The sequence below is a fragment of the Perissodus microlepis genome, chromosome 7, assembly GCF_051167445.1.
Source record: "Perissodus microlepis isolate ML-2025 ecotype Zambia chromosome 7, ASM5116744v1, whole genome shotgun sequence".
Lineage (NCBI taxonomy): Eukaryota > Metazoa > Chordata > Actinopteri > Cichliformes > Cichlidae > Perissodus > Perissodus microlepis.
The window spans coordinates 13,486,895-13,511,915 of NC_140467.1; the positions used below are offsets into that span (position 1 = coordinate 13,486,895).

A 25,021-nucleotide genomic window follows, 5' to 3' on the forward strand; every position below is an offset into this window, starting at 1 on the left:
TATTAAATAAGCCATCTCTAATTCCAGTGTAATCCTTCATCTCGGGAGTAGTCAGTATTATCCAGGAGACAAGGTGAAACAGACTGCTCTATTTTTAACACAAAGATTAATCAGGGATTGAGGGTTTTAGGCGCCACTACTGAAACACACCGTGAATAGCCCCGTGTGTGTCAAAATAACCTTGGATTTCTTAAAGAAGTGACAGGTTACGTTCCACCTCAGGTCTGGGCAGACCCCAACACATCAACACTTTATATAACCGTAAAATCTGTTTCATTATGGGATGTGTTGATTATTGTAAACACTGAAGCTGTCAGGATGAACAAAGAAACACACCAAAGGTTGTACAAATCCCCTTTACTTGTGAAACAAAATCCAGAGTCCATGTGATCCCAAAATATTGTCAGTGCAGTCCAATTAATCCAAAATCCAGTTCATGTTGTGAGTGATGTCCTTTGTTACACTGGAATGTGTCTTTCATTTCTTTTTTTCTTTTTTTTTTTATAGTCAGTCACCTGAAACGGCAGAAAACAATGAGTGTTGATGGTTTCAGCAAGTCTAAATTAAAACTACTGCATTTTTAAAAAATAAGGACAGAGTTTGAATGTACCTTCATACATATATCCCAACCCAGAGTAGTAGGAACAGCACACCAAACCCCATGAAAAGTGATGCCACGAGGGAGATCAGCAGCTCTTTGTAGACGTCCCGTGTGTATTTTGTTGATGTCACCTCATAGCTGATGAAAAGTTAAGGCCAACTCAAAGATTAGAGTCTTTGTTCCATTTTAAGCCTAATCTCTTATGCAGCACTGCTGAATATATAGTTATGCAACCGGTTTATTATACAAGATGTACTGCCTTCATTATTTAAAAAATAAATAAATAAAAAATTGTGACAGCTCAATCTAAAATTAAGATTTTTAAAATAAACAGATGGATACCACTGCTTAATTGGCATGAACTAGATGTTTATCTAACATCAAAAACTACTTCTTTAACAACCACTTATTGCAAAAATCCTTAACTGAGAAAGTCAACATTAAAGTTTGATTTATACAGTATTTTTCAAAAAATAGCTGAATAAATAAAAATATTCGTATGGCGTAAAATGCTTAAAAAGTGAACATATAAACAGGGGTTTTGTGGTCTGAGTGTTTAGTTTCTGTATCCATCTGTTGTGTGAGTGGAGCTAAAAACAGATATTGGACATTGTTCTGCTACCTGTGGTGTGGTGCACAGGGTGGTTGGCATACATTAATTATCTAATTCCACTCACCGGAGCCTCAGTTATTTACATAATCTCTATATCAGCTGATAAAGAAATCTAAAGACTAATGAAATTAAATCAACTTGCAAAACAAACAAATGGGTAATGCCATGAAACGCACAATACCATGTTAATCGTCTTTGCATAACATGGCTTAATTCACATCCTGCAATACTTAATTTTAGACATATTCCCCACCCCAGTTTGGGAGACAAACTCTTTATTTAAAAAAAAAAAAAAAAATCAGGCTTGCAGCTTTCTTTTTCATAAAGCTGATAGTTTTGCTAGATTGTTTGACTGTGTAACTGCTCATTATTTACGCTGATACAGGCTCAGAATACTGAGCCGTTTCCACCCCACTACTTCGTGTTGTTAACATTCATCTTTCCCAAAGTCTGTCCTCTATGCTCTCCTCTTTTGTCTTCCTTCCCCTCAGGCAGTCGACAGCTGTCCCTCCCTAAACCTAGTTCTGCTAACGTTTCTTCCTTTAAAAAAAAAAATGGGTTCTTCCACCCCAGTGTCTCCAAGTACTGGCTCACAGGCAATCATCTGATTATTGGGGTTTACTGTCCAATGGCATCGACTATAAAAAGTTCCAGTATGAAGTCTTGTTTTCTTTAATTACTGCACTTAGTGACGACTTTGGCCAGCTCTGATGCAAGTTAACTTACAGTACATCGACTGCAACATTCAAAAAGTAAAAAGGATACACGAAGAACCAGGCGGTGAAGAACATGCCGATAGCCAGCAGCACCACAGTGAGGTGGGGGAACACAGCCGGGTTCACCGGGCTGGTGTATCTGGTCATGGCCTCGAGTTCCTACAGCCACAGAAGAAAAACAGAAACAAGCCGGCACAAGGGTTAAAAAAGTTGTTGCTCTAATTCACACTCCAGCCATAATACAGAGAATCTTCAAAGGAGTGCTGCAAATGAGCTAGTATCTCATTTAGCTAACACATCGGCTAACGTCAATTATTTTCACTGATAACAAGGTTTCATATAAAACTCATTTTTTACTGGTTCATTGCAGAATCACATTCAAAGATAAAACGTCTATATTTAAGAGTCAAAGTAAATTAAATAATATTAAAGCTACAGTTGCTACCATTTTGTAATGAAGCGGAGCTCCTGCTGCTGCACAGATGAAAAGGCCACGTACTGACTAACACTTCCTGGTATCCTGACGCACAGATGACGTTTAAGGAAGGGGAAATTCTCCCTGCTCATTTTAGCCTTTCAGGCGCTTATTTCTTTGAGTGTCTCTTTCTCCTGGACTGTCGATTTTCAGGTCTACATGTCCACTCTACATGTGCCGAAGCTGTCATATTCCGCTATGCTAATCATTTGCTGGATTTTGTTGTGTTGATTGCCAGCTACCTACCTGCTACCTACCAGGCAAATATCAGGGTTAATTGTTGTATTAAAGACTGTTCATAAACCGTCGACTGCCATCTAACGGGCTGAATGAACAGCTATTTTTCAGCTCACCGTTTGTTTCTTTCTGATTTATCTCGGGTTAGTAGCTCGAAATTTCACAGTCACTTAGAAGTGAGGGACATTTTCAAGATACTTAGTAAGTGAAAATAATGAGATAATAACTAAAATTATTCCATACACATCCATAGTGGTCTTATAGAGCAGGTAGACTAAACAGCATAAAATGAAATAAAACCTCAGGAAATGTAATAGTAAATTTATTTACTGCATGCATTTATAGTGTTACAGCATATTTATTGACAAAAGCTTTGAAAATGAAAAGTAGTGATATTAATGTAGTCACTGAGCTTTAGTCTTTTGTGTTTGTTTGTTTTTTTGCTTTACACATGGGCCTTTTAATATATGCATGTTTTAATGTTTATCAATCATTCCTTGGCTCCAGTAGCTGAAAGTTAATATATTATTGATATCAAAATCAACTACAAAAAAACAAACAAACAAAAAAACCCCAACAATATGCTAAAAACACACCCGATAAAAAGGAGCATTGGTAGTGACAAAAAAAATGAAGCTATACAGTTACAAACAACCCAGTTCTACCAAAGTGTCTGACACCAGTCTGGTGCACTGGATACAGCAAAAGCCTTTTTCGTATATATATATACACAGTGCAAAAAGTGCTACAGTGGTTTCATTATGCTAGCTGGTGAATTATAAATAAGCTAAAATAGTACCATATACCCACTGAAGTCATAACAATTATAGTGAAAGCATGTACAGAATATTCATATTATTACAGAGTCCATAAACTTTATCTGATGGCTTTTCCTGTTTAATATAAATGTGTTTTTTTTTTCTTCATAAAGACACATACGGGACAAGGATTGAAAAGCAAATTTCAGTAAATGCAACAAAACCACAATGTCTGAAGTTAAATGGAGATTTCCTTTGAGACAAGAGAAGCTAATACAAAAAGAAAACATAATACAAATCAGTTATATCAAACGTGTTATCACTGCATATACTTAGCTGTATAAGCAAAGGAAAAAATTGTTTTAAAAAACATTCAGAAAAACAGAGGAAAGAGTCCAGTGTATAGAATCCAGTTTTATATGTGTGTAGATGAATTTCCTCGTAGGTTTGTGATCAAGGCATTAAGACAAGAACTTCCAAGCTGGAGCAGCATCTCATCTACAATGTACCGTTTTAGAGAAATTGATTGGGCATGCACATGAAATGACATATTTCATATTCATATTTATTGCCTTACCAGCATTGTCCAGTTAGCAAGATACAGTGTAAGCTATTCCAGTGTTTCTTGAAATATTGTCAGTGCTGGACTCAGCGAGCTCTCAGTGCATCATGTTATTTTCCTGTGATTTGTATGCTTTCCAGTCTTAACATATATCCTCTATGGAATCTGCTACAATGTGCACAGCTCTGAGGTTTTGAGGTGTTTTTAATGCATTTAAGAAGCAGTTTCTATGTAGTAATATGCATTAACATGTAACAACTTGGTGTTTAATTCAGTGTCACGATTGAGACAGAAATGCCACAGAGTGTACACACCTCTGTGCACGGCTTTTAGTCAGGGGCTGCATTAGGATAGGCAGTACAGTTAACTGCTGCAGACTCAGCACAAAGCTCCACTGCAGACACTGTGCACTACTGAGGTATCTTTTCAGTGCTAGCTGCAACCATTTACCGTGGCCTTCAGCAGAAGCCAGTGATCTCCTCTCCAGTGTATAAAAGTATTGAAAAGTATTCTTCCAAACCAGTTGTGACTGGTTTTGTTGTGCATACAGATTCATAGTGTATGTTTGCAGTGCCTTCTGTTGTAACATCGTAGCCTGGACTTGATTTAGAAAATTCTGCTAAAAACAATGTTACGGCTTATATTAGGAATGGAAGACATAGTGACGAGTAACAAATTTAAAAAATAAAAATTGTTGAGCTATGAACTAAGTGCGTTACTTTTACATTAGCAGTTAACAGTGGTACGACACAGTTTTCAGTTTCAGTCATCAACATTTCCAGTGACAGAAAAAAAAGTCATATACAGTGTTTCAAACTCCAGTGATCACAGCAAAAGGAGATGTCTTAATGCATATACATATGAAAGGGACTACAGTGGTGGTACAGTAAATCGTTTGCTCTGTTTGAATATCTTTAAAATAATGTACAATAATTAGACAAAACTTGATCCCATCATAACCGCATACAAATGGAGAAATATGGTATACTGTAAAGGGACTGGGATGCATCATCTGCTTCCTCACACGCAGCTGCTTTCTATGAGAAAATGGTAGTCAGAGTACAGTGTAGATTTTCCTTCAGTGTCACAGCTCACTCTGTCACTCTGTTAACAAAAAAGAGTGTAAGAAAAACAGAATTTATTACTCACTTCTGACTTTACCAAAACAACCATGAACAGATTACAGAACGCAGAAGAGCATCCACGATGACTGTATGTTTTGGAAGACCAGGTTACTCACAGACAGGGAGACACGAAAGTGATAGGTGATGTCTTGGTAAGGCAGCACAGGCACCGACCACAAGTGATGAGTCCCCTTAGAGAGAAGCAGAAAGAACATAAGAATATCTCATTCAAAAAAAATGAGAAAATTACAGTAATGTAGGAAATATTTTGTATAATATCAGTATTATATAATTAGGGCAGCATCAACTGACAAAACAATGAAAAATATTTTCATTATATGAGAGATGAGGAATATATAAATGCCATTAAGTACCTTTGTTGATGTACTCTGTTCATTATAGAGCTGTGTTTCTGTGTGGTCGGGGCATAAACGTCCCTTGGTGGCTCCACATTGTCGTACCCACAAGCTGTTTGTAGACCTGTGTTGGTAAAGCTTTATTTTATCTTGGTCTTTTATTTCCTGATAATCTCCCAACAACATCTCGCATGTTGAACGTTGAAAATGTAAATGTGCAATTTGAAGCTTAATGTATGAGAAATTATTTCATGAGAAAGCAGCTACAGTAGTTCCATCCATTAGTTTGTAGTTAGTACCAAACCCCACAAGTCTTTCTAGGAAACGTAAAACATTACTATGAATTCATTTGTTTATAAATCAAAACTTTGCTATTGTTATTGCAGATGGCGTTTGCGTACTCACGTCATGTGTAACGTGATTTGTGACATGGAGGAATTTCTTTTTCCATGAAGTGATACCGTGTAGCTAGAGATGAGACAGAGAAAAGGTGCATTAACATGCAACATTAATAATGCAAAGTTGTAATGCACTGATAACGTAACACTCCAGATGATGAAGCGATACTGGATTGATAGTGACCATATTCCCAACTCCAGCCATGTTAGCAAAATAAATAAATAAATAAATCCCTACAATAGGGTTCAAAAACATCCAAGGCACAATAAAACTGTTCTTGTTTCTTTCTTTTTAGTGTTTACTTGCTTTTCATAGTGGAAATGTACACATAACTCTACATTAGAGTAACCTTTGTGTGTTTACCTGCAGCTTTCGGCTGTTGCACAGTCTTGCAGTTTGATTTCTTGGTTTGTCTCCATGATATATAAGCTACTGAGAGAGGGAGACGATTTCACTCCTGAAAAAAAGAGGGAATAAAATAGCATTAGATGCTAAACTAATAGCATTCCTTTGTACAGCATGCAGACAATTTTTGTTTGCCATCGTCAAACAAAAGGCTTTACTGTGTTTGCATACTGCATATTATGCGTGTCAAGAAAGTGCTCTGGCTGGGCTGTGATTTTTACCCTTTGTGTGCAGGCTGCGTTGTCTGCGTGGCAGTGGATGCTGCCCACCAGGAAGACGGTTGATGGCTCCCGCTCCATCCGTCTCTTCAGGGCTCGGCCTTTTGGACTTGGCAAAATAAATGGGTGCTGATGTGTGACTCAGACGGTTTCTGTTGTGATCTTTGTCCATTAGTCTGGACTTGGCCTTCTTGTTAATCAGGCCGGGTGTAGGAACTAGGCTGCTAAAAGCTAGAGAGGGAGAAATAATAAATGTGTATGGACATTCAGAAACAAGACTTTTTTCACATTACCAGAGACTTTGATACCTGGTGTGGATTGGTTGTTACTCATTGTTGAAACAGCAGCTGATTGGTTGTTTATGGCTGTGGTTGAACAGCAAGCTGCAGGAGTTTTGAGGAAACAGAATGAAATCAGATAAGCAAAACTATTCACACTACTACTTAACAGTGAAAGTTGATCCCACTTGGTCATTTGATAAGAGCCTCCACTCACCTGGTGCAAGGGTAGTGGACAATGGAGTATCTGGACCCTTGCGGGAAGATCCCACTTCAGCTCTTGACCTGCATCAGATTCATTGGTACAAGAGGAGGACATGGTTTAGTTCAAGTAATGATACACTTAATGTAAAATACAGTTTAAGAATGCTTAGATATGTGACTCATGATCTCCTTTCAGACAGAACAAAAGAAACGCCCTACTAAGCAAACAAAGATAAGACTGAAAGAGCAGATCAGGAAATTTGAGTAGTAGGACTGGGTGTTGATTGTGTACCATGGGCAGACAGGTGGACAGACAGTTATAGTGGCAGTGAAGATGGGCATCCAAGAGATGTAGAGAACACAGGAAGGAACATAGCTACAGAAAGCAGGGACAGATTATATAGAAAGGCATTAACAAAGAAGTGAAAAATGAATTTCATTTTACTACAAGACTTAGGTGTTTGTGTGTTAAAAACACATACCCATCTTTCTCAGTGACATCCCCTCTGTGGTGAAGAGTGAGTACATAAAGGACAGACATGGAAATGACACTGTGGACAAATAAAGATCCAATAAATCAACATCATCATATCACCGCTTTGCAGAATGTATCCGTTTTTTATTGGCCCACTCATACACAATATAAAAAGATGGGCGTTGCATTTGCTGTTTGACTGGTTTAAAAACATTTGCATTGTTTATAATGGTCAGCAGGGGGCGACTCCTTTTGTTGCAGCAAGAAGTACAGTTACATAGAAATTTATCAGAAAATAGCTCTTTTTCTCACTTAATTTATGAACTTGGTAAACATTTTGAGTTTATCATCTCAGTTGGTAGTTTCAACTCTGTTTTTATTCAGTCTTATTTGGTTTGAGGGAAATACTTTTATTGTGAAATACATGACAAAGCGAAGTATACTTTAAGGTATAGCATATTAAATCACTGTAATAAGAGCATGCATTTTTCAGAGAGATCCACCACTTGCTTGTGATGTTTAGAAAAAGGGGGAAAAAACAGCCAAAATTCTCAACTTGAGGCATAAAGTTGGGGCTTGAACAAATGGAAGATGAATGGTGTCTATTTCCATCTTTTAAATATAGTCTAGGGTTTAATGTCCCCTCACCAAACACATTATCTCCTCTAACCTGAAAGCCATGACCACAACCAGTGCCAGGATGGTTCCCTGCATGAACTTCTGACTGATGCAGCCCTGATCTGGAGGTAAATTCTGCAATAAGCAGATCAGATGTAATTAAATGAGCACATTTTACTTCAAAAAAAAAGAACAATAACAACAATAACGAAGGGAGAAAAAAAAACACTAGTATCATCACGCACCTTGCTTCCTGGTTTGACTGTCTTTTTCTTTAGTGGGCCACTTCCTGTCCTGCTAAAATAACTTCCTGACTGGCTACATTAACAAGAAAAACACAAGTAATTTCTTTAACCTTTACGGTCATACTGTCATTGTGTGATAATGTGTAAATGAATTTTTCTTACCTGACCGTGCCCCCGCTCACGGTGCTCTTCATGCTGTCAAAGCGACGCAGTTTGGCCAGTTTGCGGCTCCAACGCTCCAGCTCATCGATACGAGTCTCCAGGTTGTCCGTCAGCTTACACAGCTCCTTCACCGCTCCGACGTTCTCCATAAAGATACGCTCCTTTGAAATTAGAGGAAGCAATCAGAGTTGATGGTAATGACTTTGAGCACGGTACTGTATGCATGCCTGAACTTTCATTACCTTGTTGACAACTAATAGGTTGGAAATAGTTTCTCCATTTGCACACACCACATCACCCCCCTCTTTCACTGCCTCAGGCAAAATTTGTTGAACCTCTTGAGCAATCACTCCTGCAGAAGGATACACCAAGCAAGCCCTCACAGATTAATGCAGGATATACTTAACAATGGACTTATACTAAATGAAGACATTGAGATGATAGCATGATATACTGTACAAACAAATGAGATGCTGAAATGCAAGATTTAAACTTGTACAGTTTTTTTTATGAAGTTGTTACCAGTCTCTGCAGTGTTCTCTATGCCCACGGTGGCAGCAAACTCAGGCTTGTATTGATAATGGACCAGCCTCATCTGAGAAATCCGTTTTAAATTGTCTGTGGTGTCGACCTACACGCAGACAGAATGTGCAGATGGTATGAAAACACAACGCTAACGTTGCAGATGAAGAATACAACATGACATGACTTGGATGGCATGATTCACGATGGTGTGCTGAAAACACACAATGACACGCTGAGAGTTTTGAGGCACACATGTACACTGTGAGTGCCATCCTGACCTCCTGGACATTTTCTTTGGCCCTGATGTCAGATGGGTGCACAAGGGAGCCCATGACCTTCAGGTTGCCATGGACAACGAGGGCCTCGTCCGGTCTGTCTGTATTGACACCGACTCTCCCGTGGTGGTAAACGGAGTCTGGCAGTTGTCCACGCTGCCACAGCACCTCGTTGTCGCTTTCAAACTGGCCTGGGTTGGATGCCTGTCGCAGAGAAGCAAAGAAGGAGATACAAAGAAAACCTGTGATTGGGATTTTGAAAATGTTATAATAAAAAAGCTTTTTTTAAAGATAGGTGCAATGCTCCAAAAAACAGGTTGACATTTAGGAATATGCTTATTTGCTTTCCTGCAAACAAGATAAGAAGATCCAAGCAGACGTTTTCTAAGTGAGTCATTATAAAATGATGACTCTGCCTTACAACTATAAACACTTTTCATTTGTTTACATGGACAGGCAACACATCATACAAACAACCAAAAGTAACCGAGCTGTTCCAGTTCTGCATTGCTGCTATGCTAGGCTAAGCTAAGCTAACCGGCATTACCGTGCAGAGATGTGTAACGTCTTCTCATCTTGCTTTTTGCAAGAAAGCAGACAAGCTTATTTAGTGTTTGTCACAGTCAAAAAGCTCTTCTAATATTTGCTATCATACTTTGTAATCATATGCTTTACAAATCTACCCAGATAGCATACATATTAGATATGTCAGGATTACCTTTGCCACTTATAAGTCAATTATATCAGTGTCAAATGTTGTAATGGCCTGATGTGCCTAAGGTCTGGCTCATATACAGTGTTGTGCAAAAGTCTCAAGCCACCCCTCATTTTTTATATTTTTGCTCTCTGTCAAGATGGACCCATTCTGCTTCAATAATACTGAGATTCAGACTCTGGGGAGGTCAATTCATGACAGACTGGGATCGTGGTCATGCTGAAAAAAGAAGCCAGTCAGAGGCTTTTTAGATGGTATTGCATGGCAGATCAAAATCACAGAGTTTTCTGCATTCATACTTCCATCAATTTTGACAAGATCCTCAACACCGCTTTCTGAAATGCAGCCCCAAACCATGAGTTTGGAACATATTGCTGAAGATTTAAAGATTCACCACTCCATCAGACCTGTTGCCATTGATTTTTAGTCCAGGTCTTGTGTAGTTTAGCGTACCTTTTCTCCCTGCTTCCCTTCCCTAAGAAGGCTTCTTGACATCTTTTTACTGGGGTCATTTCTGGTCAGGCTTTAGTAAACAGTAGATGGATCAGTATATTTTTTTAAGGACATGACTTTAAGACACTGTTTATATGCTCGAGACCTGCAACTTATTGTTTTGTCCTACAATTGTCCAGTTTTCATACATTTTTAAGAACACGCTCCACACCATGCTGAGATGTGCCAAGTTTTTGTCTCATAGCTCTGTGGAAATCACCTTGTTGGTGCAAAAATGCTATTTTAACCCCATCAAACTATGTTATTTTTGGCACTTTTTGTAAAATTGAGTGAAGAAATACAAACAAATGATCTGTTTGGTAGTGAGTGCCTAAAGATACAATTTAAAATTGACACACCACCAGTGTGTTCAGTTAGGTGATTTTTTTAACGCGTTATAGGTATGTGTGTGGCTTTACAAAAAAAATATTATTCTGAAAATATCAGGTACAAAGACGCGAACAAAAATGAGGGGGAAAAAAAGCCAATGTCATAAGAATGCTCAAGACCACTGTCACAAACTGGGTAAAAGTAGGTGATAAGGAGAGAGTTTAAATATATTAAAATATAAAATGATGTAATAAACATAGCCTAATCAAAACTTCATCAATAGGTTGTGTAAGGTGGAGTAGAAGAGAGACTGAGCAGTTCATCTGGGCCAGCTTTTATAGCCTGCAAGACACAGGTACCCTGCATTAGCTGATGGTTCTCCCATGGCAGCCAATCAACAGCAAGCCATGGCTTTCATGAGTGTGGGAGCGTCATAACAACCACTTTAAAAAAATTACAAGAAAGTCTGTCTCTTTGGAAGCAAAATATAATGAAATGAGGGTTACTGTTTAAGGTGTGGCTGAATTGAGATAGCAACGCTCATCACTGTCAGTAAAGGCTAAACGTGAACCACAAGAGAACCACATTGTAAGCAAATATTGCTATCTGAGTAGGTTAATGACAACACTGTCACTGTCCAGCAAAAACAATTGTTTAAAAAAATTTGGGGATTTTAAAATTTTAGATACATTCAAAAGATATAAAACTTGATGAATTTAAAATGCAAGCATAAATCCAGACTGTTGTACTTAGTTCATGAATAGTAGGTTTTTAAAAAAGATATACAGTTTTCACAAGACAGTAACAATGTGCTTTGTTTCATAATATGAACTCTTCTAAACAAAAGTATTTGAGGTGTAATGAAGATTCCAAGCATGCAGATAAAACGAATGGAAAGAACAGAAAAGAGAGAAGATGATGTGAGAAATAGTGTATTACAGAAAGGTGTGCATAGCAGACAAAGAGTAAGGTGTCACATTCACAAGGGATATGATTGTTGTAGGAAGCAGACAGACATGGCCAGACGTTACCCTGACGATGATCCTCTCAGACACATGAGCAGCCACAGTGTAGCTCTGATTGTGGGACTGTGCATGGAGCGCCACCACCAGCATGAAATACCTGGAAAGGCAGAGTAATCCGAGGTAAATGTGACTACCAGAACTTGGCCTGTGAGCAAAGCGTGTGGTATTTTTATGTGCAGTGGCTTTTCACCTCTGATCAGGGTTTGGCTTGCCCTTCTTTCTCATGTTATTTGCTGTGGTCTCGCTAAAATGGAGCCGTCCCACTGTGACCTTAGTGACCTGATCTGAAGGCAAAGTGACACTGAAAGAGACAAAAATCAAGAGATTATTTAAAAATGAAAAAACAAAACCACTACAGCTATTTACTGTTTCTCAATTAAAAAGCTCAAACTCACAGGACTGGCTTGAAAGGTCTCTTGCTGCGGTCGGACTGGGACTGCTCCACACTGATGGACTGATTCATGGCTTCCACCTGGCAGTGAAGGCAGAAATAACCCATGCAGTCAATATACTACAGAACTAATAAATACTATAGCCAGTCACAATACTGCTGCCTCGATGTTGCCTTCACCTTTACTCCATTAAGTTTGAGATAAAAACAATCAATGGGCTGCAGTCCTTCGCTTGTCTTGACGTACTTGGGATCTCCAAGCATGCCGATGTATACCGTGACCTGAAAATGGTTCTTCTTCTGGCAAACAAAAGCATCATCAGCTAAGGAGAAGTTGAAGCCTTTGTCAGCGTCAACACGGTAGGTTGGCATCGGGCTAAAAGCAGGGAAAGAGAAAGCATCTTAACACTAGGAACACACAGGAAACTTCATAGTTTCTGTATTTTTATCACTAAAGATAAAGACATGCATGTGGATTTATCTGTCCTTAACATTAATTTTAAATCAATTGGTGATTTAAAATTGGTGTATGTATTTGAGATTCCTAAAAGATCTGAATAAAAAAAAGAACTTTATAATAAATGAAAAGACTTTTTTCTTTGTCTTTCTTCTCTGTTTTAAGTAGGCACGGCGTTCTAAAAGTTGTGATGGTCAACCAGGTGGTTTTGATAACATATCTGAAAGGTCTAGTGAGTTCATTCTAACCCTCCTCCCTACCTATACTTCTTTTTATTTTGGCACTGTGAGTGCATAAGAAGGTGCACGCTATTTTTTTTCCCTATACCCCCTCCTCACGTTGCCTTTCTAAGCCGAAACCCTGTGCTCGTCACTCCCCCGCACAGCTCACCACTGAGGAATTTAGAGGCCTTTTTTGCAACACTCCTATTCCTTTGGCACTCCCGCTATACACTTTGTTCACATTATCCATTTAACTAATTAAGACTCCTCTCATTTTTGAGCCTCTGTGGGGGTATTTCTGCTCTTTTCGTTCCAAATAAACATTACAACGTGTGCAAGTGAACTTCCACCCACAGCTCTTTGCAGTTGGCATCATATAGCAGCGTCCACTTGTTCTGCTGGTGAGGTTGCCACTTAATGCACTGATAATTTGGGTCCAGGTAGGCATTGTCTGCATCCTGCATTAAACCTGCGAAAAACAGTTTGAAATGTGGGCTATTAAAGGGTGACCAAGGAGTGTTAATAATGTTCATATCTGTTCTGTAAGCGTCTTTATCTGTGTTAGAGTTTAAGGGCAGCGGAGAGAAGGTGAAGTAGAGGAGGTGAGGAAGGGGGGAAAAGAAGATGCCTGCCTACCTGGTTCTTGTTTGATGATACCTGTGAGGATTTGGGAATTCAGTGTGCTGTTGGGAGAGTCAGAGTGCTTCCTCTTCTTCGCTTGATGAACAGGAACGCTGCTGTGAGAGAAAGAAATTGTAAAGATTAGCCATCATTCTCTCTGGGCAACGCAATCCCCCCCAACTCCTCAACCCTGTGCATCGTCATGACTCACTCTTGACCCTGAGGGTGCTGAAGTAACTGATGAAGCATCTGCGTCTGCTGCATGTCTCCACTTCCGCTTGCAGCCGGTCCAATGGGGTACTGGGATATCATGGGCTCAGGCTTCAGGTACATGTCCCGATGCATGCTGGGATAGTGCCCGTGTGGCGGGAGAGGCGGCGTTGGAGTCATGTGGCACATGTTCTCTGGAGTCATGGTCCTGATCATGTGAGGATCTAAAAAAAAACCCATTGGGAAAGGAGAATTATGGTTACATTGTTCTACAAACTGTCGGCCCTTGTGGCTCCTGTTTCACACTCGGAATGTAAATTTCCTCCTACATATCAATCCTCCTGTTTTGCATTTCTTTCTGCAGTTTATTCTGCTGTCCTCCAACCTTGGCTAAAGGTCTTTTTCTATTGTTTCAAACTGAAGGGGTGCCCATCAGATAACACCATTCCACACCTTTTTACTAATACTAACACAGGTGTTTGAGCGGCATAGAAATGTGACTTTGGGCACGGCCGGTATTCAGCTTGTACGCTGAACTGAAAAGTGCACCTGAAATGAACGTGTTCAGAAAATGTAGAATATTAAAACATTAATAAATACCAGACACCAGCTTCCTTTAGTGTCTTGTTAGGTATCGATTTGTTTGCAAATGAACTCGAGTTTCTGCTTGTTCAAACACACCAAACTGATGACTAACAGATATTGACTCAGAGAAGTTTAACCTGTGTAAACCTTTCATATTTTCTCCCGCTTTCTTTGATTTAAAGCACCATTTCTTTTCCTTATTATTGGAGGTCGTTTGACTTTTCTCTTTTTAAGGAGAGAAAAAAAAACACTTGTTACTCACCATTCACCTGTTGGGGAGAGTACGGTTCTGAGCTGGAGTCTGGGGGTGACTCAGGTAGTGTCCTAATAAACAAATATAAAAACAAATAAGGTTGTAGATGTTACCCTCACAAACTAACAATAGCAAGATTTTACAATCAGAGCTATATTTAAAATTCTACCGTGCTAGAAATCGTCCCCATACATTCTTCTTGTTTTCTAACTGCCATTATATCTAAGGCAGAACCTGGGATCACTCTCATGTACAAGCCCTTTACACGAGATGTGTGCGTCTGAATTTTTTTTGCAGGACGTAATTTGACTCTCTTTCTCTCTGGCTGTTATCGGTCTCCCTCCCCCTCTTGAGCGTCTGAAGCTTTATTTGTTCAAATGACGCTTGATTAAGTATTGATTGCATAATGGAGCTGTAGGTTGTGAGGTGCCAAGAGCATCTAGGATCTACACTCCTTTTCATCAACTCACGTTATGTTTTGTGTCCTCCCTGTACCTCTATCCATCTAACGCCATGCTATTGTGCTCACCCTGGAGCGTAATGGCCCCTGTGCTCAGGTTTGACGTGAGCCTGCTGCTGTTGCTGGTGTTGCTGCTGCTGCTGTTGCTGTGCCAGACAGGGGTAGCCGTGTCGGAGGCCCAGCGATGGACCTGGGGGGTAGGCGTTCTGGCAGCTAGGGGGCCCAGGTGGAGGGGCTCCTTGGCGTAGTGGAATAGGGGGGCTCACACCACACACCAACCCTCCAGAGGAGGACACTCCTGCTTGGGGAGATGAATAATTTGGTCCTGGGGTGCTGTGGACCTCTGAGAAACAGCTGGGAGAAAAGAAGAAGAAAAAGGGATTAGCCTTATCAGGAAAAACAAATTCCTTTGTAACAACATGATCTGATGTGGTTGGCGCATGTTGTTTTGACGTTGCTGGGTTGGTTCAGAGTCCCTACTGACATGTCAGCACTATCGTCCTCCTTGCTGATGTACTCTTCCAGGATACTGGTGTCGATGTTGGCTGGTTCCAGAGAGCTGGTAATATCATGACCTGTGGTGAAGGGAGGGTTGGGAACATGGAGGGGAGATGGAGAGCATCTGGGGATTAGCAAAAGGAGTCTTTCAGCAACTTCACTCAGTGCCACGAGAGGTGCGGTTTCCACATAAGCCTGTGTTGTAACCATTCCCTATCTAAAAACATAACACAAAACAAACATTAAAACATATTATAAACTCAGTAGAGCATGTGGTATTAACACATTCATGGATTAAAAGGTCATTATGTTTTCTTGAACATATAATTGAAAATCGTGGAAAAAGAAGAGCTCTGATTGGCTTTTAAACAATTTAAACATCATCATTTCAGGAGTGAGCAACTAGGATCTGGTAGTTATCATTACATGCTTATGATTCAGTGCCACTAAGTGGTTACACATATAGACTGGAATGGTAAATGGATAGCATGTTTCTAATCTTACGCAAAGCAACTGGAATCACTTCACGTCACCGTTTCAACCTTGGACAAAATCCTCAGAAATTTTTATTTTTTTTCTAAACAGGGAAAAATTTTAATTTTGCTTAAGCATATAAAATCAAAGGTTTATTTGTTTAAATAATTAATCTTTAATGCAAACTGAATGTGTACAAATCAAGTCAATTTAATTTAACCAGACTGCATTAAATTGAATGTTTAATATTGTACTTCTGTAATGAAATTACATGGAAAATTTACATGCAATCAAAATTTTGGGCATACACTTGTTTGAGTATGACTGCATGATTTTATTGTCAGTATTTTTCTTCTTTGTTGAAATTTAAGTTCATCTTAAAGGTGAGTTAGAAACACATTTTCAATCATTTCCAAAACCTTATTCCTTATTCCAACCCTGCGGCATTTTTACCCTTTGAGAGGCAAAGCCTCACAAATCCCAAACACATGACCCCACCTAATCTTTAAAATGCCAATATGTAGGATGAGCACATACTTATGGATATATTTAGGAAAGAGTAAACCAGGTTATAAAAACTGGCATTCACTATGTCAAACAGAACATTCATCTCGAGTGTTACATGAAGGTGAGACTTTCGCTAAAGCTGTCACTAAAATTGTCCCAAACTGTGCTGGGCACAGTGTGGTTGGGAGGGGGGCTGGTATAGTGGGTGGTCAGTGAACCTCAGACTTTCTTTCTCTTGCTCATTCTCTCTCTTTCTTTCACCCAAACCCCCCCCCCCCCACACACACACACACACACACTCACACATACTCTTCCTCTGATAGATTAAGCAGCTACTCAGTTGGGAATGCAAGGAATTTGTGTTAACATTGGAAAATGTTTCTCACTTTCCTTTTAAAATAAAAACATCTACTAACTTTGTTCAGTTTACCTGAAACCAAACAGAAAGGTCGCTTTATAGTACTCGTGCCACAGTTTCTCTGAACCCACTTTAAACATTTTGACTCATCACCACAAACAGTTTATTAGACAACAATGTATTTTGAATAATATGTAAACACCCCAAAGTGTACAGCAAAAAAAAAAAAAAAGTTATAAGTCTTAATCATTAAGGCAACAGACTAAACCGCTGGTCTCAAGCTAATCAAATAAAATTCGACAGTTTGACATTATAATCCTTATGGTGCACTATTTATGATGTAAACTGTCTTGTTTTCACTGGAAAGAAACAGATGGTGAATGTCTCCTAATACATGCCATTGCAAAGAGAGAAAAGCAGGATGGTTCCCCTTAAATAAGATCCAGATGTGCACCCCACCCAAAGAGGCAGTAAATTTGAGCTGGCAGGACTGATAAGAAAAAATTGAGAGATAGAGGGAGAGGGGAGGGCAGATAGATGGAGGCTAAGGAGAAAGGGGGGAGAGGGGGGCAGGATGGGTAGAATGCAAGTTTAATGTCTAAGGGTTCTAGCTATAGCGGAAAAACAGAGAGGAAAACTGAGGGGAAAATATGAGACAGACCATCTTTCTGCCCAGTAGAAACCGATCCCTACCAAACAGAGATGTGACTTAAATGTATTTATTGAATTATGACTTTGTCTCTAACATAACATTTATGGACTTCAATCACTTAAATCTGCAGTTATTCTATTTCTTTTTCACTCAGCAGAGATGGAAATAGTTCAGGAATACAATGGTTGGATAATGTCAGCTTTTAGGTTGGCATAGCAAAAGCTCGTGGGCAATTTGAAAAATCATTGTGGCTGGTTAGATAATGTAGAGCTAATATTTGCTCTCTTTCTGTTTTGGTCTCTACCAACTCTTTAGTTCCTCCACTTTCACTAAACGTCTTTGTGTTAAAAAACAGAACAAAAAACAGCTATCTGCTCCAGCTGACAACAGTAAAGCAGTGGAAGAACAGCTAAACAGTGAAATCTCACAGGGTTAAAGGGAGCTATATGTTTCAACCTTGCTTGTCCATATAAGCAGCGACTTTAGAAAATAAATGGAAAATCACAGTTAGCTCCATTTATCACTGTGTTGAGAAGAAGGTAAGAGTAAAATCTTTGCAACATGCGATTCAAACCTGAAACAACGAATGTCAGAAACCACAAAATGACATAAAAATCACACGACTGTGACTTAAATAAAGACTGGACACCCGATAGAGACACCAGTACAACGGCACAGGTCTAAATATTGGGGCTAAAGCAAGAGTAAAAGTTCAGTTATCGTCAGACGAGGATGTCAGGATTTGAATACACTTTCACTGTTGCAACTTTACCCCATCACTTTGTGTATTACTACTAATAAAAAATGCACTCCTGGAATGCTATTTGAGTATTAGTAAGAAGAGTAGAATAAAAGATTAAGTAACTGTAACCCCGATTATTAAATCACTTTCTCTTCAGTTGTTGTGAACTGGATGTATACATTTCCCTGTCCTCCATGTTTTTCGTTGTCCAGCTGTGCACAGTGAGGAACAGTGAAGTGATTGTCAGTCCAACTTCGATACAGACTCGCCCTTTGAGAGATTAGGGGCTGAGAGGGGTGTATGTGTGTGTGTGTGCCTGTGTGAGTACGCATACGCGTGCACATGTGAACACGCACTTGTTTTTATGCTCATGAGTGTGTGTGTTTTGCCACCATTTCAATGCCTTGCTTGTAAAGACAGAGGACTGAGTGTGGGAGTGCTTGTTAATCACAGTTTCACTCATAGCATTTGGTTAAACGCACAAATTACATTTTTCTTTCCCCTTTTTTTTTTTTTTTTAATAATTCCTCCCAAGCTGCATCGGCATCACTTCCCTGTGTAAAATAGGACAGTGGCCTTGGCTGAGGTTGTGCTAAGTCAAAGCATCATGAAGTTAGTATCCTGAGTCACATGACCTCTTCAGTTAAAGGTGTCATGTTACTCAGGTGTTTTGTTTTTGGCACCACATCAAGGTTACTCATCATCCTCTTGGATCACGGTCTTAACATCTTTCCAAACTATACATTTATCATCACCAGTGTGAATCGACTGGGCTGTTTTTCCATTACATGCAACATCTAGATCCTTGAACAGAGATTCCTCCTCAGTTTTTCCCTCCTTTTTCCCTAAACGGAGGGCTCAAGGGCACCACTTCCAATTGGAGGACACATATATAAACTATTATCAAGGTTAATGACAGTTAAGAAAAAAGTAAACAAAAAAAAAAAAAACAATTCTAATCTTCAACAAATTTTCTAAACGTTATTGATTTTCGCATCCAAATGAGATTTGCATGCGCTTGCATGAACATGTTAATAATTAAACACTTAGTGAGTATCTTAACTAAGAGTGAACAAAGTCCACCTGATTAGCAAACAGTTGGACTACAGTGAACTTGGCCGCACATACGCACACCAAGAACACAACGCACGATTTACCAACAATAATAATTACAGTAAAAAAAAAAAAAAAAAAAAATTTTTAACGAGCATTAAAGTTATATTTGTAGAAAGTATTCATTGCTAGAGTCTGGATTTGGGATTTCATTGATATATAAGCCTGCTTTTAACAAAAAGGTTCTCTATTTATCTGTTTTTCACCGTCCCATTTGAACTAGCCCCCTCCCCATAAAAATCAATAAAAAAACCCTGATGCATTCAGATAATGTCAATTTCATCCACGCGCACAGCCTAACAATAACTCAGCTGCTCTCAAAAATGCAGCTCAAACTAGAGACATGGGGATAGCACCTACAGATTGCAGTTAATGTGTGAAATCATCAGTAGAAGGTGTTAGACTAGTTGGACATAACTCTAAGGTTACTGGTCTTCTCTATTTGTTTACATGACAGAGTTACCATTAAAAGAGTGCAGAGCATCCCTTGGACACAGATATTATTGAGTGAGATGAACAGAAAGCCCCCTCGTTGGGTGCAGACTAACAAGTTGAATCTAGACAGAAACAGAGCGGACAGAGCGGCTCAGAGTACCTGCACGTAGCCAAAGCATGTTGAAGTCCTTGAGTTGAAAACACCTGAAACAGAAGATGAGAAGAACAATTCCTGTCTATTTTTCACATGTTTCCCTACTCGGGCTAAAAAACCTTTCTCCTGCAGACCTGAAAGCCGTAGATTAGAGTACCTAAATGTGTGTGTGTGTGTGTCATACTGTGTATATGTTCACGTGTGTGTGTGTGAGAAAGGCTGTTATAATGAGGATTATTTCCCAGTCATGAGAAAGGGCTGTACCAGGCTACCACACACAGCCCTTGTCGCATACAAGCACTGGTCGCACCGGTGGACCTGGCTCAGGAGATTATAGGAGTAACACGGCTGGGACCGGGACACAGAGAGAGAGGCTGGAAAGCAGCGAAACACTGCAACTGTGAGGTCGAGGGTCAGCACAAGACAGAGCTACAGAGCATGGCGAAACAAAGAGGGAGAAGACACTGAAAAGGGGAAAAAATAGAGGAATAAAGATAAGATGCGGAGCAACATGTGGCAGATGATGAAAAAAAAGGTTTTCTTATGATAACACGTTTAGACACAGAGAAGTAAAGAAGTCCTCAGTTATTGCTTACTAATAAAATATGGAAGATGCAGTCTAAACATCCAATAAGAAGCAGAGTCTTCACAGCAAATTTGTTCTGTTAACACTATCTGTTACCTGCCTGCAAATTATTGCACACAAACATGAACTTAATCTCCTGATGTCGAGTGGAGCCGTAAACAACATTCGCTACCTGAGGATTAGTGGGATGGCAGTTTGAAGTGAAGGGAGTGGGGCGGGACAATGAAAAATAGAACCCACTTGTAAGCGCAGTAAGCCTGGCTGCTCAAAAACAATAAACCAGCATTTCATTGCTAAATCCATGAATCAGAGGAACCATCTAAGTGACAGCCTTCTTATCCATTAGTCACCGTGACTGTGGGAGTACTGCGGGACTTAGTAACCCAGGTCATGAATTGCTCTTGAACCAAGAAAATTATTAATCCACCTTTAGACTTGTTAAGTGGTTATAGGCTCAAAGATTGTTTTTTTTTATTCTTTATTTCTGGCAGATACAGAAATAACAGCATCCTCCATCTGCACGAGTACGTTTGAAAGTGATGAAACTGATTTGTAACCAAGTGCCTGGAAAGCCAGCAGCATTCATTAGCAATATTTTTATATCACTTCATCATTCGTGGCCTTTTGTTCCAAGGTTCCAGCTTGTTAACTGTGTGAATTTGCTGGGTTTCTTTATTTTTTGTGACTGTAGACTGGATATCTTTGTGTGATTGTGCTGCCTCTTTGTGTCATTTTGAAAAGAAAGTAATGAAGCTTTTAATTGGGAAAATATTTTACAAAAAATGATTTGACGAGTAAGGTAGGCGTCACTGATTCCTCTGTGTAGGTGCAGCTACACCGGCCCGCTAACACGCCTTGTAACGTCAACTGGATCCACACTTTTTTTCCTCCCCACCAAATTTCGAACTCATTTTGAGGCTGGAAAATCTCCCACAGATGATTCAACCAATCGTTTGTTTACCTGATGGAGAAACCCAAGACAACAGCAACAAATGTTACTGTTAAACGTTGCGCTCACACACGGCTCGACTTTGAGTCACTATAGTGAGTCAGAGAGGAGAAGGTCAAGTTTTGAGGGGGTTGGTGCTTTCGTTGGGTTTTCCCTCAACCCAGCCAGTCTCTCTCCACCCTGAGCCTGCACTATCTCACCTCCTCGCCCTGTCTGCTAACTGTCACTCTAATGGAGTCAGAGAGAAAGAGAGCGAGAGGCCAAATACCCGAGGAGAAACACCAGTCTCACCTCATTGCGTTTAACAGCTACCAGGGCTATGCCAGGAATGTACATTAAAGCGAATGTATACATATTTCACCATTACAACAGTTTACCTGGTGCTGAAATCCATTATAGAGCTGTGTGTGTGCGTGCACGTCTGTTTGTATTTCAGGCATGACTGAAAGACCCCAGCTTAATTATCTCATGTATTCAGATTTGCAGATTTTCACTCCACTTTAAAGTCAAATCTTCAATTCAATATCAGACGAACACTTGTGGCATCAAAATCATAAGGGGTAGTTAGGAGAAAGAGGAAAATAAGCACGCACTTTATACTTCTCATGGACAAGTTGACATTTTAGCCCAAGCGAGAGCAGCTGAAATAAAGCCAAAGTAAGAACATCTCTCTTACTCCCAAAGCAAGAATGTAAACACACTAAATTCCTCTCAGAATGGCGAGAAACCTCTGACAGTCATGGATGGCTGTGTATATTTAAGTCAGCACTAAGTGTGTACTATAATAAAGTGCTAAGCCTCTTCACAGATAACTTGTCATGTAGAGTGTTTTTGTATACGTGCACCTGACGCTGCCTGGAAAAGTTATTTATTCAATTAAAAAACAAACAAATTGGTAAAGTGTGAATTTGTTATGTTGACTTATTTTTTTCCTTCTGTTGTGTTTCTTTTTTTGGTCTTCATTGTTCGTTTATTATTTACACAACTTACACAGTCACTCAATACACAGGGAAACTCTTGTAATTTGAATAATGGGGTTTTCTTGTGCCACATGTGATGAGAAATTTCAGAGAAGAAAAAAGGCTCATGAAGTCAGGCAATTACTCAAATTGCGACTGAATAATAGAACTCAAGACAGGCAGCTCAACTGAGGACGTCAACGTCACAGCAGAAACCAAACAAAGAGAAACATCAGTTTAGAAAAATAAAGTCTACCAGCTGAAATTACACGAAATACAAGTCTGAAGACTGATTGTGTCCAAAGCCTTGCAGCATAACTGCTGGCTAACGTGACACATTTGTTTGCAACATGATGATCGCGTCTCTAACACCAACAACACACACACTGTGCCTGCAGCACACTTACAAAACACAACATTTATCTTCACTTGAATTCCTATACCCTTTCAACCCTCAACCCCACCCTCCTCCAACTCATTTTTTGCTCTTAGGATTCCCAGTTTTACTTGATCTGTTCCCCATCACCAGCACTTTTGCCCCCACCTCCTCACCCACCGACCCACTCTCCCCGAACCCGTTAACCCTCCTGAATTTTAACAATATAATTATTATTTTTTTAGGAGGGCAGCAAATAGGAAACATTTACTGTGAAAGAGAAACTTTCTCATATGACCACCCAGTCTATCATCTCATGTTAACCACCTGCCGTATCCGGTAAATTAAAACAGCGGAGGCGTTTTTCACACTGATGCTGTGCGTAAAAGTGGAATTAACAAAAAGAAATATTCAAAAACAGATCGGGGCTTATTTTCTTCACGAAATCCAGTTTTTAGAAGTAAGGTCGGGTTATATAAATTTAAAAAGACCATTTTCTCTGAAGTTTTAAGAAGAAACTTTATAATAAACTATAATAATCAGAAAGTCTTACCTTCAAAAAATCTCTGTAACGCTTCTGTTTCATCTACCACGTCCTGGTCCATCCTAGCGGGTCCCACATAAAAAATCCATGAAAGTCTCCCCTTTTCCGAACGAAATCAATTCGGATCGGGGAAACATTCACACGAACATCCCGGACTCTAGATTACAATTATCGCAACTTTTTTTTCTACTTGCGCTTTAATCCACCGTTTGCGAAGAACTTCTTTCCTCCTGTTCAGATAATCAAACCTTGGCACTGGATTAATATTCTGTATGTTCTTCACCGTTTCAGCTGAATATAACTTTAAAGCTTTAGTCTCGGTCGATTTGTTTTTTTAAATTAAATTGTCACTAAAAGTCTCTGTAAGAAAATCATTAGAAACGTCCCTTTAGTCGCGCCTTCCCTTCAGCTCCCACACGCTTCATAGTAAAGTTTGGTTTGCGTTCTTAAAAGCGATCTGCAGCCTCCTGGGGGACACTGGGAGAAAAAGTCGACGGTTAAATGAAAAGTTAGAAAAGAATTAAAAAGGGTTAAAGTTGACTCCCTCAGGTTGAGTCTCTTCCTCCTTTGCCTCTCCCTCTCAGACAGGATGTGAGCAGCAGAGTCGGAGGAGAGGAGCTGAGGCAGGTGAGGGATGTGCTGCTGCGAACATCCCAGGGGGAAAAAAAGGAAAAAACTTTAAAGTTTCTGTGAGGACCCAGAGACTCTGTGGTCTGTCTTTACAGATAGTTTCAATATGAATTTGGCATTGTTTCACTCTTATTATCATTATTTTGTTTTAACTTGGAGTTGGAATCAAGTGGTTTTCTTTTAGTTTCACTATCCCTTTACAAAACAACTGATTATTTCCTTTAACTAGATCTTATTTTTATTTATTTAGTTTCAGTGTTATAATGCTCCTAAACAAGTTATGGGCAATAACTTTAAACAAATCTGTTGTCATTTTATTTTTGCCACTTTATTTTTCTGTGTGTAAAACTTTTTTTTAGAATCAAATAGGTTTCCTCTTTCTAATAGTGGGCTGGCAGGTACTGTTAATCATATTATAATCTCTAAACTAAATCTATAATTTGTGATTTTGGGGAAAAAAATAAATAGAACTGACTAGACTCAGAAAACACTTTTTTTTTCCATGATCACAAACAGCACGCAGCTCAGAGAAGGGCACTCCAGAACTTGATCAGCACAGTTTAAAGTTCGCTTTCAGCAGGAGATGATTTATGATCCCCAAAATAAGCATTTTCTCACTCATTTCATGTAATAAAAACATTTGTGAAACTTTGACCTGGAGTCAGTTTCGTGGTTTAAAAGACTTCTTTTTGAATTCCTGAGCTTAAACGAGCAGCAACAGGAGTGTTTTGTGTCAAAGCTTCCCAAGGGGAGGATTTGAAGGAATGATCCATTTCTCTCAACCTTATCAGCTGCATCCCACCCCCCTCCCCCTTATAACAATGCCACTGTGTGCAGCCCCCGCTGCCTTGACGCCCACCCTGCCCCCCGTTCCCCCACATGTGAGATGCCGTTGTGTTGTCTTGTTCCCCCACAGCTGGACCATCTCCCTCTCCACCCCTTCACCCCTCTGCTTTTCCTCCATTCAACCACAACAACGCCTCCGTTCTTCCAGCCACACTATGCAGATTGTTTCAGAGGACAAGCAAGAAAGAGAAA

The 25,021-nt window shown here is 39.6% G+C and overlaps 2 protein-coding genes across 6 annotated transcripts; both read right to left on the bottom strand.

Annotated features, from left to right (window-relative positions):
* Positions 1-342: 342 nt before the first annotated feature.
* On the bottom strand, positions 343-2,500 carry tmem258 (transmembrane protein 258). The gene is made up of 4 exons (XM_084933566.1): positions 2,376-2,500; positions 1,980-2,089; positions 611-739; positions 343-515 (listed from the first exon to the last, which is right to left on the bottom strand). Exons 1-3 carry the CDS (start codon positions 2,376-2,378, stop codon positions 613-615), a joined length of 240 nt encoding a protein of 79 aa, XP_084789692.1. The 5' UTR covers positions 2,379-2,500; the 3' UTR covers positions 343-515; positions 611-612.
* A 451-nt stretch (positions 2,501-2,951) lies between these two features.
* Positions 2,952-24,188, bottom strand: myrf (myelin regulatory factor). Of its 5 annotated transcripts, none has more exons than XM_084933560.1 (27): positions 23,363-24,188; positions 15,491-15,581; positions 15,076-15,360; positions 14,556-14,617; positions 13,710-13,932; positions 13,514-13,611; positions 13,232-13,346; positions 12,380-12,575; positions 12,204-12,280; positions 11,999-12,109; positions 11,800-11,905; positions 9,250-9,450; positions 8,969-9,077; positions 8,689-8,798; positions 8,447-8,607; positions 8,285-8,357; positions 8,092-8,174; positions 7,429-7,497; positions 7,239-7,322; positions 6,960-7,027; positions 6,773-6,847; positions 6,468-6,695; positions 6,205-6,298; positions 5,848-5,910; positions 5,461-5,566; positions 5,203-5,277; positions 2,952-5,066 (listed from the first exon to the last, which is right to left on the bottom strand). In XM_084933560.1, the coding sequence occupies exons 1-27, from the start codon at positions 23,412-23,414 to the stop codon at positions 4,983-4,985; spliced, it is 3,099 nt and encodes a 1,032-aa protein (XP_084789686.1). In that variant the 5' UTR covers positions 23,415-24,188; the 3' UTR covers positions 2,952-4,982. The 5 variants fall into 5 exon arrangements, with proteins under 5 accessions (XP_084789686.1, XP_084789689.1, XP_084789684.1 ...); XM_084933563.1 differs by having other exon boundaries at positions 13,535-13,614; positions 23,363-24,187; XM_084933558.1 differs by having other exon boundaries at positions 13,514-13,614; positions 23,363-24,187.
* Positions 24,189-25,021: the final 833 nt, after the last annotated feature.

Coding starts and splice junctions, on each gene's coding strand:
- tmem258 (XM_084933566.1), bottom strand. Junction 740..1,979: donor TTCACCGCCTGGTTCTTCGT/GTATCCTTTTTA, acceptor ACTTTTCATCAG/CTATGAGGTGACATCAACAA.
- myrf (XM_084933558.1), bottom strand. CDS start 23,414: ATGGACCAGGACGTGGTAGATGAAACAGAAGCGTTACAGAGATTTTTT. Junction 11,906..11,998: donor AAGCCAAACCCTGATCAGAG/GTGAAAAGCCAC, acceptor CTGCCTTTCCAG/GTATTTCATGCTGGTGGTGG. Junction 8,799..8,968: donor AGAGAACACTGCAGAGACTG/GTAACAACTTCA, acceptor ATCCTTCTGCAG/GAGTGATTGCTCAAGAGGTT.